Source organism: Mustela putorius, unplaced genomic scaffold, assembly GCF_011764305.1.
Source record: "Mustela putorius furo isolate JIRA1106 unplaced genomic scaffold, ASM1176430v1.1 tig00000196_pilon_pilon_pilon, whole genome shotgun sequence".
Classification (NCBI taxonomy): domain Eukaryota; kingdom Metazoa; phylum Chordata; class Mammalia; order Carnivora; family Mustelidae; genus Mustela; species Mustela putorius.
The window spans coordinates 283495-298214 of record NW_025421310.1 but is presented as its reverse complement, the minus strand read 5'-3'; the positions used below and the strand labels follow the sequence as shown (position 1 = coordinate 298214).

The 14720-nt window shown below is 51.1% G+C and overlaps 1 protein-coding gene across 2 annotated transcripts in view; it reads right to left on the bottom strand.

Moving 5' to 3' along the window:
- Positions 1-14720, bottom strand: part of RYR1 (ryanodine receptor 1) — a 109839-nt gene that overhangs the window by 9578 nt on the left and 85541 nt on the right. For both annotated transcript variants that reach the window (XM_045076770.1, XM_045076771.1), the window contains 5 exons: positions 6054-6395; positions 2965-3771; positions 2210-2280; positions 1516-1669; positions 381-467 (listed from right to left, as the gene is read on the bottom strand). In XM_045076770.1, coding sequence (XP_044932705.1) covers positions 381-467; positions 1516-1669; positions 2210-2280; positions 2965-3771; positions 6054-6395 — 1461 coding nt within the window. The remainder of the gene's footprint in view (positions 1-380; positions 468-1515; positions 1670-2209; positions 2281-2964; positions 3772-6053; positions 6396-14720) is intronic.

The window sequence follows — 14720 nt, the reverse complement described above, 5'->3', positions numbered from 1 at the left end:
CTGAGCCCTTTCCTTCCATTCCATAAGCTGTCCATTTCCTCCTCCCTGCAGATTTCTCCTTAGCTTATGAGAAAGCAAAGAAGCTTCATTGAATCAGTGCACGTCACAGAGGCCAAGGTCTGCACCCAGGGCCATGGGACTGGTGAGTGGCAGAGCTGAGCATGGAAGCCCGCACTGGTTTCCTGCTCTGTCCCAGATGCACCCTGATACCCACACACGCTCTTGTGGGCATCCCAAGATCTGGTGTCCAGCCCGAACCTCCCTGGAACCCCCAATCCAACACCTTGTCCCAGGGGGTCCTGGGAACCTGGTAGGGGCCGAGCCACCCTGTCCCCCAGCAGAGATAAGCGCCTATCCTCTGGGCCCCTTGTGACCAGCACCTTATAAAACAGCAAGATGAAGTTGATGGCAAAGGCCAAGAAGAGTGCAAGGAATCGCAGGGTATAGAAGTTCCGGGAAAGGTAGTTCTAAAATGAGGAAAGAAAGGGAAAGAGCTTACGGTCCACCTTCTTCCCTGGAGAATCTGCCCCATCATCCATCCAACAATCCAAAATCTGGTTCACAACGTCCCAGTTATTGAGTGCTTACTGTATACCAGGACGTGCACTAAGAGCTTTATACACACGAATGTGTGTGGCTCTCACTGCACCGCCACGAAGCGGGCACAGCGGATCCGCCCATTCTACCGATAAGAACACCGGGCCTTGGGGAGGTGAGAGGTCTTGCTCAAGGTCACACAGCCAAGAAGTGGCAGACCTGAGATTTGAGACCAAGCACTTCACTTCCAAAGTCCACACTCCCAACTTCTCTGGTATGTTGCTTCCTGTGTGAGGCTGCCCCGTCTGCTTTAGCCCAGATAGAGGACATGTACGTCCATCTCTCCCTCCCTCTTTCTCTCTTCATCATTCTTCCTGTCCCTCATTCTCCCCATGCATCCTCACTGGACCATCTTTCCCCCCAAGAGGTTTCCTTCAGACCCTCATCTCAGGCTGGGCCTGGAGAGGAGGCAGGACAGGCAGAGCCCTGAGCCCTGCCGTCCCAAACTCTCTTCCTTCTTTCTGGGTTGGTTGAGGACACGAGTTCTCCCCACAACCTCGGACAGGAGGGGCTGGGACCAGTGCGGTCGCTCTGACCCAAAGGCTGAGAGCCAAGGAACAGGCCATGGTGGGAGAAACAGAAGCATGTCTTTGCTTGGATTTAGCTCTGACTAGCACGTCGGGGTGGAGAGTCAAGGCAGGTGGCCCCAGAGGAGAAAAGGTATGGGGGTTGGAATAAGGATCTTGAGCGGGGGCCAAGTGGGGGGCCACCTAAGTGGGGGGGGCCACCTATGATGCGGCCCTGTGACCAGGTCCTGACTCTGGGGACATCTGTGCCCTCAGGCCAGCCTGGCTTCTTCTGAGCATTAAGCCTGCAACAGGTGAGCTCCAGGACAGGGTGCAGAAAAGAGGTGCTGTGAAGGCCCTGGGAGGTCTCCCTGGAAGAGGAGGTGCCAGCAAGCCCTTGCGGGGTCCTCACCAAGAACTTCACCCTCTGTACTTCCAGTTCTCCCCAGAATTCCAAGCCCCCACCTCCAGCCTCCTCCTTCTTTGGAGGGGGTGGAGGAGGTGCTGTCTTCTTGGGGGGCTCTGGTGGGGGTTCAGGGACTTCTTCCTTCTCCCCATTCTCAGCACTGCAGGGCAGGACACAGAAAGAGTGAGGACGTGCCCAGGCAATCCATCCATTCATTCAATCATTCATTCATTCAAAGCCGTGCATTGGGGGCCCATCCCATGCTTAGCCAGGTCTGGATGGTGCTGCGGACACAGTGATGAGTCACTGCCTCCATGGGTGACAGACCGGTCACCAGGCAGTGGCAGCCCAGAGGGGTCAGAGCTGGATGGGGGATGCTCAAGAGGGTTGTGGGAGCCCCAGAAACACATCTTCCACTTGTTGGCAGGGTGTGTGTGTCAAGGTAAGCTTCCTGGAGAAGGAGGCATGTGAGCCCAAATGGGAAGGAGAAGGAAGACCGAGATGAGCATGTAAGAAAGTGCTCCGAGCAGAGAGAACAGTCCACAGGAAGGCTTGGAGGCAAAAGAGGAGCCTTTTGGCTCCTTTTGGGCCCCAGCCTGGTCTGGGTGAGGCTGAGGACACAGGATGATCTCAGGAGGCTCTGGGTCCAGGAGGGAGGCAATGACAGGGGCCAGGCCCCTTGGACTCCAAGGCCACTCACTCGGCTTTCTCAGGCTCAGGTTCAGGCTCCGGCTCAGGTTCTGGAGGCAGCTCCTCTTCCTCTCCATCCACCTGGAAGCAGGGCAAGCATCAGGGACCAGCTGCCACCCCAAGCGCCTCTCAGAGCGCCTCTGCCTGCCTGTTCCTCTCTGGGTCCCCATCTGGTCATTTCCCCCAGGGCAATCTGTTTCCTCTCCTCCCATTAGAGGAGGGATTACCAAAGTCTCATTTTAGAGGGGAAATTGAGGCTCAGGGAGGTGGAACGTCTTGCCAAAGCACTGTGCAGAGTCAGGGTGACTCCAGGTGGAGGTCTTGTTCCCCAGGGCTTCCCTTCACCTTGACAACCGCAGCCCGAGGGCACTCAGGGCCTGAGGGTGGGGGCTACTTAATTCCTCACAACCACCTGCTTAAATCTGAGGGGCTCTCCCAGTGGCCCTGACCCTGTCCCGGGCTGTTCCAGTTACCAGTCGCCTTTCCCCTCTAACTAGGTTTCAGGGTCTCTCCTCTCTCTTTGTGCAGATATCTTGATCTCTCCCAGAAGTACTACCTGTTTCAAGGTCTCCGTCTCGGAGTCCACTTCACCGTGTGTCTCTCTCTCCCTTGTCTATGCTCTCTGTTTCGTCTCTGCGGGCCTATCTCTCAGGTTCTCTCTTCTCTCTCTGTCTCTCAGAGTCTCCCTCCCAGTCTGGTCCTCCCTCTTGGGCCCAAGGTCTCCAAAACCTCAGAGCCCGCCCCCCACCCCGCGGGCCCTCTCACCCCCAGCTTCCTCTTGATGATGGGGGAGCCCTCGGGCGTGGGCGGCTCCGCCGGCGTCGTGTCACCCATGTCCCCGAGGCCGCCCGCCCCTTCGGGCCGGAAGGGGCCCCCATCCGCCACGGCCACGGCCCCCTCGGCGCCTCCCGGGCCGGCCTCGTGCGCCGTCGCCTCCTCGTCGCCCGCGCCCTCCGCCTCGTCGCCCGCGCCCTCGCCCGGGCCCTCGCCGTCCGCGTCGCCGCTGGGCCCGGCTGGCTGCTCGCCGTGCACCTCGTCGCCCGTGGGGTCGGGCATGCCGGCCAGGAGCTCGGTCACCGTCACCTTCTTGGCGCCCTCCACTAGGCCGCCGCCGAAGAGCGAGCCCCAGAGCAGGCGCAGCGCGCCAGCCGCAGCGCCCGCGCCTGCGCTTGCCGCGCGTGTCACCGCCGCCCAGAGCAGCGCTGCCACCGCCGCGGCCGCCTCGCGCGCCGTGAGCCGCCGCAGCCGCCGCACGCGCCGCCGCAGGCTGCGGTAGCTGAGGCCTCGCAGCGCCCAGGCCGCCGCGGCCGCCGCGCGCGCCGTCACGCCCGCCGCCGCCTGTCCCGCCGCGCCCTCGGGTCCCGCCGAGCCCTCCTCCGCGCCCTCCGCGCCCGCCTCGGCCGCGCCGTCGTCTTCGTCCTCCTCCGGCTCGCCCTCGGGCTCGGAGATCTGCGCGGCGATCTGCATCTCGAAGATGGTGTCCTCGCAGAAGCTCACGAAGAGCTCCATCTTCTCGGACTCGCCGCCCTCGTTCACCACGTCGAAGATGAACTGGCGCTTGGACTCCTTGACCTGCGCGCGCGGGGTGGGGATGCCACGGAGTGAGCGCGCGGGTCGCTGCCAAGCCCCCCGGACCGAGGGTGTGACAGTGAGGAGCTAGCTCACTGAACCCTCACCAAGGATCCCAGACGAGGGGCCCGGCTCCCCGTTTTGCAGCTGGGGAAATGGAAGCTTAGCAAGTCATGTCCTCAGGGTGCCGCAGCCCAGAGGTGGCAGATGCAGGGCTGGATTCCCCACCAGCGGGCTCCAGAATCCAGGCTATCCGCTCCTCTGAGAGATGGAGCGTAGGGGCGGAGGGCGAAGGTTCTGCTGCCCGCCTGGGTTCCAGCCCTGATTCTGCCACTGAGGAGTTGGATGATTTAGACATAACTCTCTGGGCCTCAGTTTCCTCCCCTCCTGCCCTGAAACTGGGGGATATTAATAGGACCTCGGTTATAGGGTTGGCGAGAGGCTTCAATGAGTTCAGAGATGCCGAGGGATCTGGACAGCGCTCGCTATTAGAAGGCTGCAAAGTACCGAGGTCCACGCTGCATACAGGGCCTCAAGCAGGAGAATACTGGAATGGGAGGAGGGAGCAGGCAGAACTGGGTGTGTCCAGGAATTAAGAGAAAGAGTTTACATGTGGGGAGCATGTGAGAAGGGGAGGTGGGGGAAGATGGATGGAGCTCCCAGAGCTTGTACAAGAGTGTGAAGCATCCGTGCTGAACCTGGGCTTCCTGCAGGTGAAGGGGTGTGGCAAGACCTCCTGGGTGCAAGGATGGTGCAACCACTTTTATGCCAGATGGGTGAGGGTGGGGCGTACGCAATCGGGCCCCGAGGGACACAGGTGAAATGTGCAAAATCTTGAGCTGTCCTGTGGAGTAAGTGAGGGGGCCGACGTGCAAGAGCCTCATGAGAGGGCACCAGGGACTAAGGGAGGAACCGGGTGGTGGTATGGGAGGATGGGGGAGGGATGCCAGCATGTGGAGCTCAAGTGTCCACGGTAGACATGGACACACAGGGTGGCCATGCAAGGGCCCGGGGCCTAAACCGGAGGGGAGTGTTAGTGCAGGAGGGGGCTACAATTCATAGCGTCAATGCCTGTGAAGCAGGCATGAGTGTGCAAGGGATCCTGGGGGTCAGTGCGCTAAGGCCCAGGATATGAGGACAGGGTTCAGTGTGGGACAACAACCCAGGTGTGCTTGCGCCAAGTGTCACTGAGGAGACATGAGGGGCCCAGTTGTTGAGGGGGTGATTGGAGTGCAAGCCTCATGGGCTACAAGTGTGAGATGGGAGGGGGTGTGCAAGAGCATATGGGAGGAATGTGCAGGTGAGGAACAAAGGAGAAGTGTGAGTGTAAACGGAGTGCAAGAGAACAGGGAATGCGGGCAACACGCAAGCTAAGTGTGAGGTGGGCTGGGGGCCTGCCAGGGCCACATGAGTGTGACCTTCCAGCAAGTAGGTGTGTAAGGCGCATTCAGACATCTGTGGGTGGGCATATGAGAGGCTGAGATAGGCTACATTGGGCCAAGGATCAGCCTGGCCAAGGATAGTCAGGGGTTCATGGGGTAAACTGGAGGGTGGTCCAAGTGTGCACAGGAGATTGAGGGCATGCCAGAGAGGGCATGTAGGGGGTGAATAAGTGAGGGATGAACAACCATATAGTGTGCTGGGACCATATCCTCAGGGTGAGTGTGTAAGAATTGTGTACCCACACGTGGACTCCAAGTAAGTAGACATCATGTGCTGGGACCTCAGAGAGCATTTGGGGGCACACGTGGTGACTGGTGAGGGGCAGACCAGCATAGCAAGGTACCCCAGAGCCCCCACGGTGAGTGTGAAAAGAGAGGGCACGAGTAGGCCAGGGCCGAGAGAGGGCACACCAGGGCTGCTGGGAAGACGAGCAAGGAAGATGTATTAACGATCTACAACCACCGTGTTCCAGTACGTGACAGCGTGGGTGTGACTAGAACTCTAAGGACACGCTGGAGCTCCCAGAGTGAGCGTGCAAGGGGCAGGCATGGTGTTCAAGCAGCGAGTAGGGGCACAGCCACGCTGCTGCACGTGCAACCCATCTCTGGGCTAAATCTGCAAGGGGTGGGCAGGGGAGACCCAGGGACGTGCAAGGGCACCGCAGGGCCCACAACATGGGAGCGAAAGGGTGGGCATGGGCTTGCACGTGTGGAGCAAGAGCCCCCCAGGGCTGGCATGGTGGATGTATGAAGCGGGTGTCCGCCCCTGTGGGGGTCCGAGCATGCGAGGAGCATGCGCGGGGGTTGAGGGAGGCGAGCATGCAGGTGAACGGGCCGGCCAACCTGGGGCATCTCCCACTGCATGCGGTTGGTCTCTGAGATCTCAAAGTAGATGCGCTCGATGCGGCGCGAGGCGCCCATAATCTCGATGCGGCCCAGGTAGGGCCGGAAGTACTCGAGGATGCTCTCCGCCAGCTCGAGGAAGGTGCGCAGGCGTGGGTCGTGGGGCACGTGCTCCGACAGGTTGGTCAGCAGCACCGCCACGTTGAAGCCGATGTCGCGGGCAGGCTCCTGGAAGCGGTTGGCGAACTCCTCACAGTTGATCATTTCGTTCTCATCGGCTTCGGAGCAGGAAAGCAGGAACTGGATTTCTGGGCCGGTGAACTGCTTCTGGCTGTCCATAGCCTGGGGGTAGGCAGGGGTGCATGGGAAAGGTCAGAGGGCTGGCCCAGTGAACATCAGTGTTCCTCTTAAATACAGTTATGGACTTTTCATAAAGACAGAAAATTCCAGAACCCTAAACAGCACCTAAGGCTGAAACCCCACAGGTTGGCACAGATGGGGCTGTACCAGCTATCAAAATACCAGCGTGCTGCATGTCCACAAAGCTGGGCCACCCTCCACTGGAAGATACATTCCTTTTTCAGAGATGGTAAGATGGGGATTGAAAAAACTCAGCAGTTGTGCTGAATGGCCAAGAAATGCTGCCCCAGGCTCTCCACTGGCCCTGCACTCCTGCTGTCTACCCTCCCTGTTGGATGGCGCATATGGCCTGTCCCACCCAGGACAGGGACCCTGTGGTTGTAGGCAGGGTCTGTCCAGTTGGGATCAGGAACTGGAAGAGAATGGAGCCATGGCATTGCTCTCCTGACTTCCTCCCTGAGCTGGCCATGTCCCTCCCCACCCGCAAAAGTCAGTCCTACAGTCCTGCACACAGCTTTCTCTATCTCCAAGTTAGGTAGGTAATTACCCTCTCCTCCAGGACAGATAGGTCCTCCATAATAGGACCCTGACACATATCACCTCCCACCCCAAACCTCTCCCGAGGCCCATTTGGGCTGCCCCCACCCCTTTCCAGCAAGTACATCATTGACACTCGACGTAGTGGAAGGCTCTGAATTTCAACTAGAAACAAACAGTCATATGCCCATCACCCCGGAATTAAATCCTCACGCAGACATATTTTTTAAATGCTATATATTTAAGAACTAAACATTACAGGTATTATTGGAGCCTTCTACCTCACTACCTATACCCTGGCATTTTCTCACAAAAATACATAGTATCCCCTGCATTTTTTTTTTAATTTAAAGAATTGCTATTATAGGGGTACCTGGGTGGCTCAGTGGGTTAAGCCTCTGCCTTCAACTTGGGTCATGGTCTCAGGGTCCTGGGATCGGGCCCCGCATCAGGCTCTCTGCTCAGCAGGGAACCTGCTCCCTCCCCACCCACCCCGCCTCTCTGCCTACTTGTGATCTCTCTCTCTCTGTCAAATAAATAAGGAAAATCTTTAGAAAAAAATTAAAAAAATAAAAAACAAAGAATTGCTATCATAATAATATAATTTGAAACTTGCTTTCTTCAACTATATTTTTAAGATCTACCCATGTTCACAGATTGATCAAACGAATTCATTTTTCCTGTTATGCAGTATTTCTTTTTTTTTTTTTAAAGATTTTATTTATTTACTTGACAGACAGAGATCACAAGGAGGCAGAGAGGCAGGCAGAAAGAGAGAGAGGAGGAAGCAGGCTCCCTGCTAAGGGGAGAAACCAATGTGGGGCTCGATCCCAGGACCCTGAGATCATGACCTGAGCCAAAGGCAGAGGCTTTAACCCACTGAGCCACCCAGGTGCCCCATATTATGTAGTATTTCTAATAAATGTAACACCATATATCCTTCTGATACTGGACATTCAGGTGGTTTCCAGTTTTTTTGCTTTATAGACAACACTTTCATTGAACAGTCTTATGCTGATCTCCTGTGCACTTCTGGCAATAAGTTCTCTAGAGCAGTTTGTCTGAGTCAAATGTTTTGACTGCACTCACAGCTAGAATGCATTCTGTAGTGTGAATCCAGGGAAAGGGCTTCATGACACAATTCTGACTTTCGCTATGCAACTCTCTCTGTCATGTTCGATTCAATTGTATTTTTAAAGATGCTGGTCATGACTTAACGAAATTAATTCCATGACCCACAGATGAATTGCACCATGTAGTCTGAGAAATGCTACTCTAGGATATGAATAGAAGTGAGATCTTCTGGCTCCAAAAAGTGCTTTGTAGCCAAGAACTTTGCAAAATGCTTTCTAAATGAGTAACCCGCTTTGCAGATCATGAAGGGTTCGAGAAACCACAGAATGTGGAGACATAATCATACAGGAACTCCTCACCATCTACCTTTGCTGCACCGACCTGCCTTCTCCACTTATGATGTGGTGTGTTACTTGCCCCTCTGAAAAGACCCCCTCCCTACAGAAAGGCCTGGAACTCCATCCCCTCCATTCCGTCTTAGACTCTGCTCTTGTGATTTGCAGCTCTCTCTTTGTCATCATCCATTTCCCACTCCCCTTCTTTTGAAATACCACCTTCTCTGATTGCTATCTGCTTCCTACGCTGGACTCCTCCTTTATTCCAGACTTCTAAAGTTGGGGACACTACTCCTGGAATCTGCACCCCTTTCTTGAGAAACACACTCTCCATGGAGATAGTCACTGAGGCCCAAGGCTCTGAACACTATCCCGCACCAAGGATGGCCCAATTTACATCTCAGCCCCAACTTCTCCCCAGAATCCAGATAGTTAACAGCCGAAGCCCTTACCTGACATCTTTTCATGGATCTCTACCCCAAACTGGAAATAGTCTAAACTGAACTTTTGGTTTCAAAACCTTTCCTCCCACTGTCTTACCAATCTCAGGAATAGCATCGCTCTCCACCCAGCTGCTTAAGCTAAAACCTTTGAGTCATCCTTGATTCCTCTTTTTTGTCTCACCACCCACACCCGATTCATCAGCAAATCTGTCAGCTCTGCTTTCACAGATCTAGAACCCACACACATCTGCCCCCTCGATGGTCCCACCCTGGTTTTGGTCCTGCATCGTTCCCCTCTAGACTCTCACGGCAACCTCTTCCCTGTTCTCCCTGCTCCCCCTCAACCCCCAGCCAGGGACCCTATAAACATCTAAGGACACACCTCTCCCTGCTCAGAATTGTCCCATGCCTCCATCTCATTTAGGTTAAAAATTGGAGACTTGGGGGCACCTGGGTGGCTCAGTGGGTTAAAGCCTCTGCCTTTGGCTTAGGTTATGATCTCAGGGTCCTGGGATCCAGCCCTGCATTGGGCTCTCTGTTCAGCAGGGAGCCTGCATCCCTCTGTCTCTCTGCTTGCCTCTATGCCTACTTGTGATCTCTGTCAAATAAATAAATAAAATCTTAAAAAAAAAAATTGAGTGCAGGAGTCTTTCCTGCACCCAACCAGGCCCTGTATGTCTGCTGTGTCCCTCCCCTCTGGCACTTTACCACTCCCATTTTCCCATCAACAGCCCTCTCCAGTCATGCTGGCTTCCCTTGTCACCCCTCTGGTTCCCACGTTTCAGCCTTTAGACTTGCTACCCCCTCTGTCTGGGATGCCACAACCTCCCACACCTCCAAGTGGTATGTTTCAGCTCCAGCTTCAATGCCCTTTTCTGGAAAGGCATCCCCCATCCACACAGTTGTCAAGACTTATCCATTCATGCTCTCTCTCATGCCATCCTGCTCATTTCCTTCAGACTACAGATTATGACCTGAAATTATTTTGTTTAGTTCTTTACTTTTGGTGGGGGAGAGAGAGAATCTTAAGCCAGGTCCATGCCCAGTGCTGTGGGGTTCAACCTGAGAGCCTGAGATCTCAACCTGAGAGCATGATCTCATCCTGAGATGAAATCAAGAGTTGGAGGCTTAACCGACTAAGCCAGCCAGGCACCCCATTTGGTTATTTTCATCTGCCCCTTCCCACTGGGCTGTCTGCTCCGAGGGTGGGATCTCGGTCTGTTCCGCTTGCTGCTACACACAGCAGATGCTCAGGACACATTTTATCAAGTGAATTAAGAATCTTTTTTTTTTTTTTTTTGAATAGCATCTTCAAAGCAGAGAAGACTTTGCTCCTTCGTGACAATTTTTGAAAGTTAAAAAGTTCTTTTAAAAGTCCTGAACTTGCCTTTTAAGCCATAAAGAAACCAAAAAGCATGTTGTGAAACACATATCTGTAAGGTGCCTGAAGCTTTGTGTTTAGGAAACCACGTGATGTTTGACAAATAGTCCCTAGAAATGAGAATATTAACAAAAATGAGCATATCGTCATTTTGCCATCGCTAGTGCATGAAAATGTCTGGGTATCGAACATCAGTAGCTGCTGACCTCACCAAAGGAGAGAGAACAGGGAAGGATTTACCTCCTAATGAATGTAGGTAGTGCCACAGAGGATATGCCAACAAAACAAAGCAACAAACCAACCAAACAGAACTTGCATCTGATGGACTTCTTGACCGGGAGTCTCAGTTTACAGGAAACACAGGGGAAGGAGGAACGTGCTACATGACACTAGAAGGTTGGCTCAGCCAGATGGAAACTGTGGGAACCTCTACAAACAGCACAGGCATTTTCCAATGAGAGCCGAAGACCACTTGGGGCTGCTGAGTCCTTGAATCAGGGCAGGTGCTGATTGAGGTTTACATACTGGATTTCAAAGACTTAGCATGAAAAAAGGATGTAAGATGTGGAATAGCATATATATATATATATATATATATATATATATATATATAGTTTATATGTTGAAATAATATTTTGGATCTATGAGTTTAAATACAATATATTGTTGAAAATGACCTCATGCACATGTGTTTTGCTTTTTAAGTTTTTTAAAGATTTTATTTATTGATTTGAGAGAGAGACAGTGAGAGAGAGCATGAAAGGGGAGAAGGTCAGAGGGAGAAGCAGACTCCCCATGGAGCTGGGAGCCCCATGTAGGACTTGATCCTGGGACTCTGGGATCATGACCTGAGCTGAAGGCAGTTGCTTAACCAACTGAGCCAACTAGGTGCCCCGTGTGTTTTGCTTTTTAAAAGCAGGGGTACTAGAAACATTTAAATTATGCATATTGCTCACACTGTATTCCTAACTTTTTAAGAAAGATTTTACTTATTTATTTGACACAGAGAGAAAGACAGTAAGAGAGGGAACACAAGCAGGGGTAGTGGGAGAGAGAGAAGCAGGCTTCCCACCAAGCAGGAAGCCTGATGCAGGGCTTAATCCTAGGACCCTGGGACCATGACCTGAGCCAAAGGCAGATGCCTAACAACTGAGCCACCCAGGCACCCTTGCATTACTAACTTTTTTTTAAGGAAACTTTACTCCCACCATGGAGCTCAAACTCATGACCCTGAGATCAGGAGCTGCATGTTCTACCAACTGAGCCAGCCAGGTGCCCTGCTCACATTGTATTTCTATCAGAGAGTACTCCTCTGTAGCGCCAAACACCTGGGTCCCTAGCAGATCAGCTACAAGGAAAAAGAAAAGTACTGGCGGGGAAGCAGTAGATACAAGGAGGTTTAAGGAAATATCAACTGGTTGCAATGGGTGTACCTTGTTTATTTTTTTATACCTTGAAGATTTTTATTTATTTATTTATTTTTATTTTTTTTAGAGAGAGAGGGAGAGAGAGTGAACACAGGCAGACAGAATGGCAGGCAGAGGCAGAGGGAGAAGCAGACTCCCTGCCGAGCAAGGAGCCCGATGTGGGACTCGATCCCAGGACGCTGGGATCATGACCTGAGCCGAAGGCAGCTGTTTAACCAACTGAGCCACCCAGGCGTCCCATATTTTTTTAAAGATTTATTTATTTGGGGGCGCCTGGGTGGCTCAGTGGGTTAAGCCGCTGCCTTCGGCTCAGGTCATGATCTCAGAGTCCTGGGATCGAGTCCTGCATCGGGCTCTCTGCTCAGCAGGGAGCCTGCTTCCCCCTCTCTCTCTGCCTGCCTCTCCATCTACTTGTGATTTCTCTCTGTTAAATAAATAAAAATCTTAAAAAAAAAAGATTTATTTATTTGACAGAGAGAGAGAGATCACAAGTAGGCGGAGAGGCAGGCAGAGAGAGGGGGAAGCAGGCTTCCCGCTGAGCAGAGAGCCCGATGCAGGGCTCGATCCCAAGACCCTGGGATCATGACCTGAGCCATAGGCAGAGGCTTTAACCCACTGAGCCACCCAGGCGCCCCAGGATTTATTTATTTTAAAGATTTTATTTATTCATGAGAGCAAGAGTATGTTGGGGGGAAGAGCAGAGGGAGAGGGACAAGCCAACTCCATGCTGAGCCCAGCCCAACATAGGGCTCCACCCCAAGACCCTGAGATCATAACCTGAGCTGAAGGCAAGAGTCAGCTGCTTAATCAACTGAGCCATGCAGGTGCCCCCAGAAAACATTTCTTAAGGTATATGTGACATTTATGAGATTTGGAAATGTGAACAATGACTAGATATTTGATGATTTAAAGAATTGTGGATATTTTTTGTTTCATTTTTTATTCCCTTTTTGGTTAGGAATGATAATGACATTACGGTTTGTTATTATAAAAGGAAAAGTAAGTATCCTTACAAATAAAAGGTTTTTTTAAAAAATTTTATCCATTTAATTGAGAGAAAGAGAGCGCACAAGCAGGGGGAGGAGCAGAGGGAGAAACAGACTTCCTCCTGAGCAGGGAGACCAACGCAGGAGCCTATCCCAGGACCCTTGAGATCATGACCTGAGCTGAAGGCAGATGCCCAACCAACTAAGCCACCCAGTGCCCCAAAAGAAAAGTCTTTTAGGACGATCTATTATACAATTCCATTTATACGAAGTGTCCAGAATAAGCAAATCTATAGAGACAGAAAGTAGATTAGCCTTTGACAGGGGCCTGGGTGGGGGAAATGGGAAGTGACTGCTAAAGGGTACAGGGTTTCTCTTTTGGGGTGACTACAATGTTCTAAAATTAGATTGTAGTTATGGTTGCACAATTCTGTGAATATGCCAAAAAAAATTGAGTTGTACATTTTAAATGGATGAACTTATGAGATATACCCCAAAATATTTACAGACTATTAAAAAAATAATAATAGGAAAAAAAACCCCAAAACAGTACTGACCAAGAATAAGTTAGTAGCCTGAAATGTGTCTTCAGCCACCAGAAAGGGCTTTCTACACTGTAATAGGTGTTTTAGAATCTGCAAAGTACTTACTTATCAATGAAGACATGCCTTGCAAAGTGTGAAATCTGTCAACCATAAAGGACTTGGGAAACCAGACAACAATGCTATACTTTTAAAATGGACAAACATAAATTTAAAAATAAACATCTGGAGAGAAGCACACCAGAGTGGCTGTCAATGGCAGTTTTTGGAAAGGTGGGATGACAACAGGGTTGGGGGTGGGAGCCAAAAGTGACCTCGACCGCAGTGGTAAGTTCTGAGTTTCTTTACAAGAAGAATTTATTCTTGTCTTATTTCATTAAAAATTATTAAGATATATTTTTTAAAGATTTTACTTATTTTTCGTAAGTAGGCAGAGAGGCAGGCAGGCAGCCTCCTCGCTGAGCAAAGAGCCCGGTGCGGGGCTCGATCCCAGGACCCTGGGATCATGACCTAAGCCGAAGGCAGAAGCTCTAACCCACTGAGCCGCCCAGGTGCCCCCCAAATTAATAAGATATTTTAAGTGACTTTCTACATGAGAATCAAAGTATTCCACATAGCCAAATATATATATAATAACACCATAAGCGAAGTCAAAAGATAAATGATGAACTAGGAAATACAGGTGCAACTCCTATAACTAACAAAGTTATAATCAGCCTAATATATAAAGAGCTCTAGAACTCAAGGAGAAAAATAAGAAAGAAAGAATATAAGCCAAGGACACAGTCAGTTCACTGGATAGGCAATACAAAAGAAAGAACAGAAAAAGATGCTTCACTGCACTCACACCAGGAGGTATGACTTAAACTGCACAGCAATATTGTTTTTCACCTATCAGATTGGCAAAAGTCCAAATATTTGACAATGCGGTCTGGTGGCAAGGCTGTGGGGAAAGAGGCACTCTCATAGGTTACTAATGAGAGGGAAAAACAGAGGGCAAAATTTGCCCAAATGACAAATGAATTTACTCTTTAATCCAGATATCCTGCTTTTAGAAGTATATTCTTAGATGTAACTGCACATAAAGAATGACATTATGTACAAGGGTATTTGTTGTAGCCGGAATTGCTAGTAGTCCAAAAGAAGCCTTCCTCAGTACACTTACTCCCACCCACTAGAAATTTGCAGTAGAAATATACAGTATCTGTGCTACCAACTGTATCTTTGTACAGTGCACAACTTGCACAACTGTCCACGAGTTGTAAAAGCAAAAGACTAGGAGAGAAGCAAGTGTCTGTCAACAAAGAATCATCAAAGAAACCATAATATATACATAAAATGGAATACTGGGCATCTGTACAGAAAGAATGAGGTCTCTCTCTGATCTCCAGAATATATTATTAAGTGATATGGACCAATGTATGTAGTTCACTGCCAATTATGCAAGAAAGGAGGAAAATAACAAAATCTGAAAGAAAAAAAAAAGATGCAAGGATACAAAGGAAACTAATGTTACTCACAGCAGCGGGGGAGGTCGGGGGAGGAGGGAAGTAGGCTGAGAAAACAGTGGGAGTGAGACTTC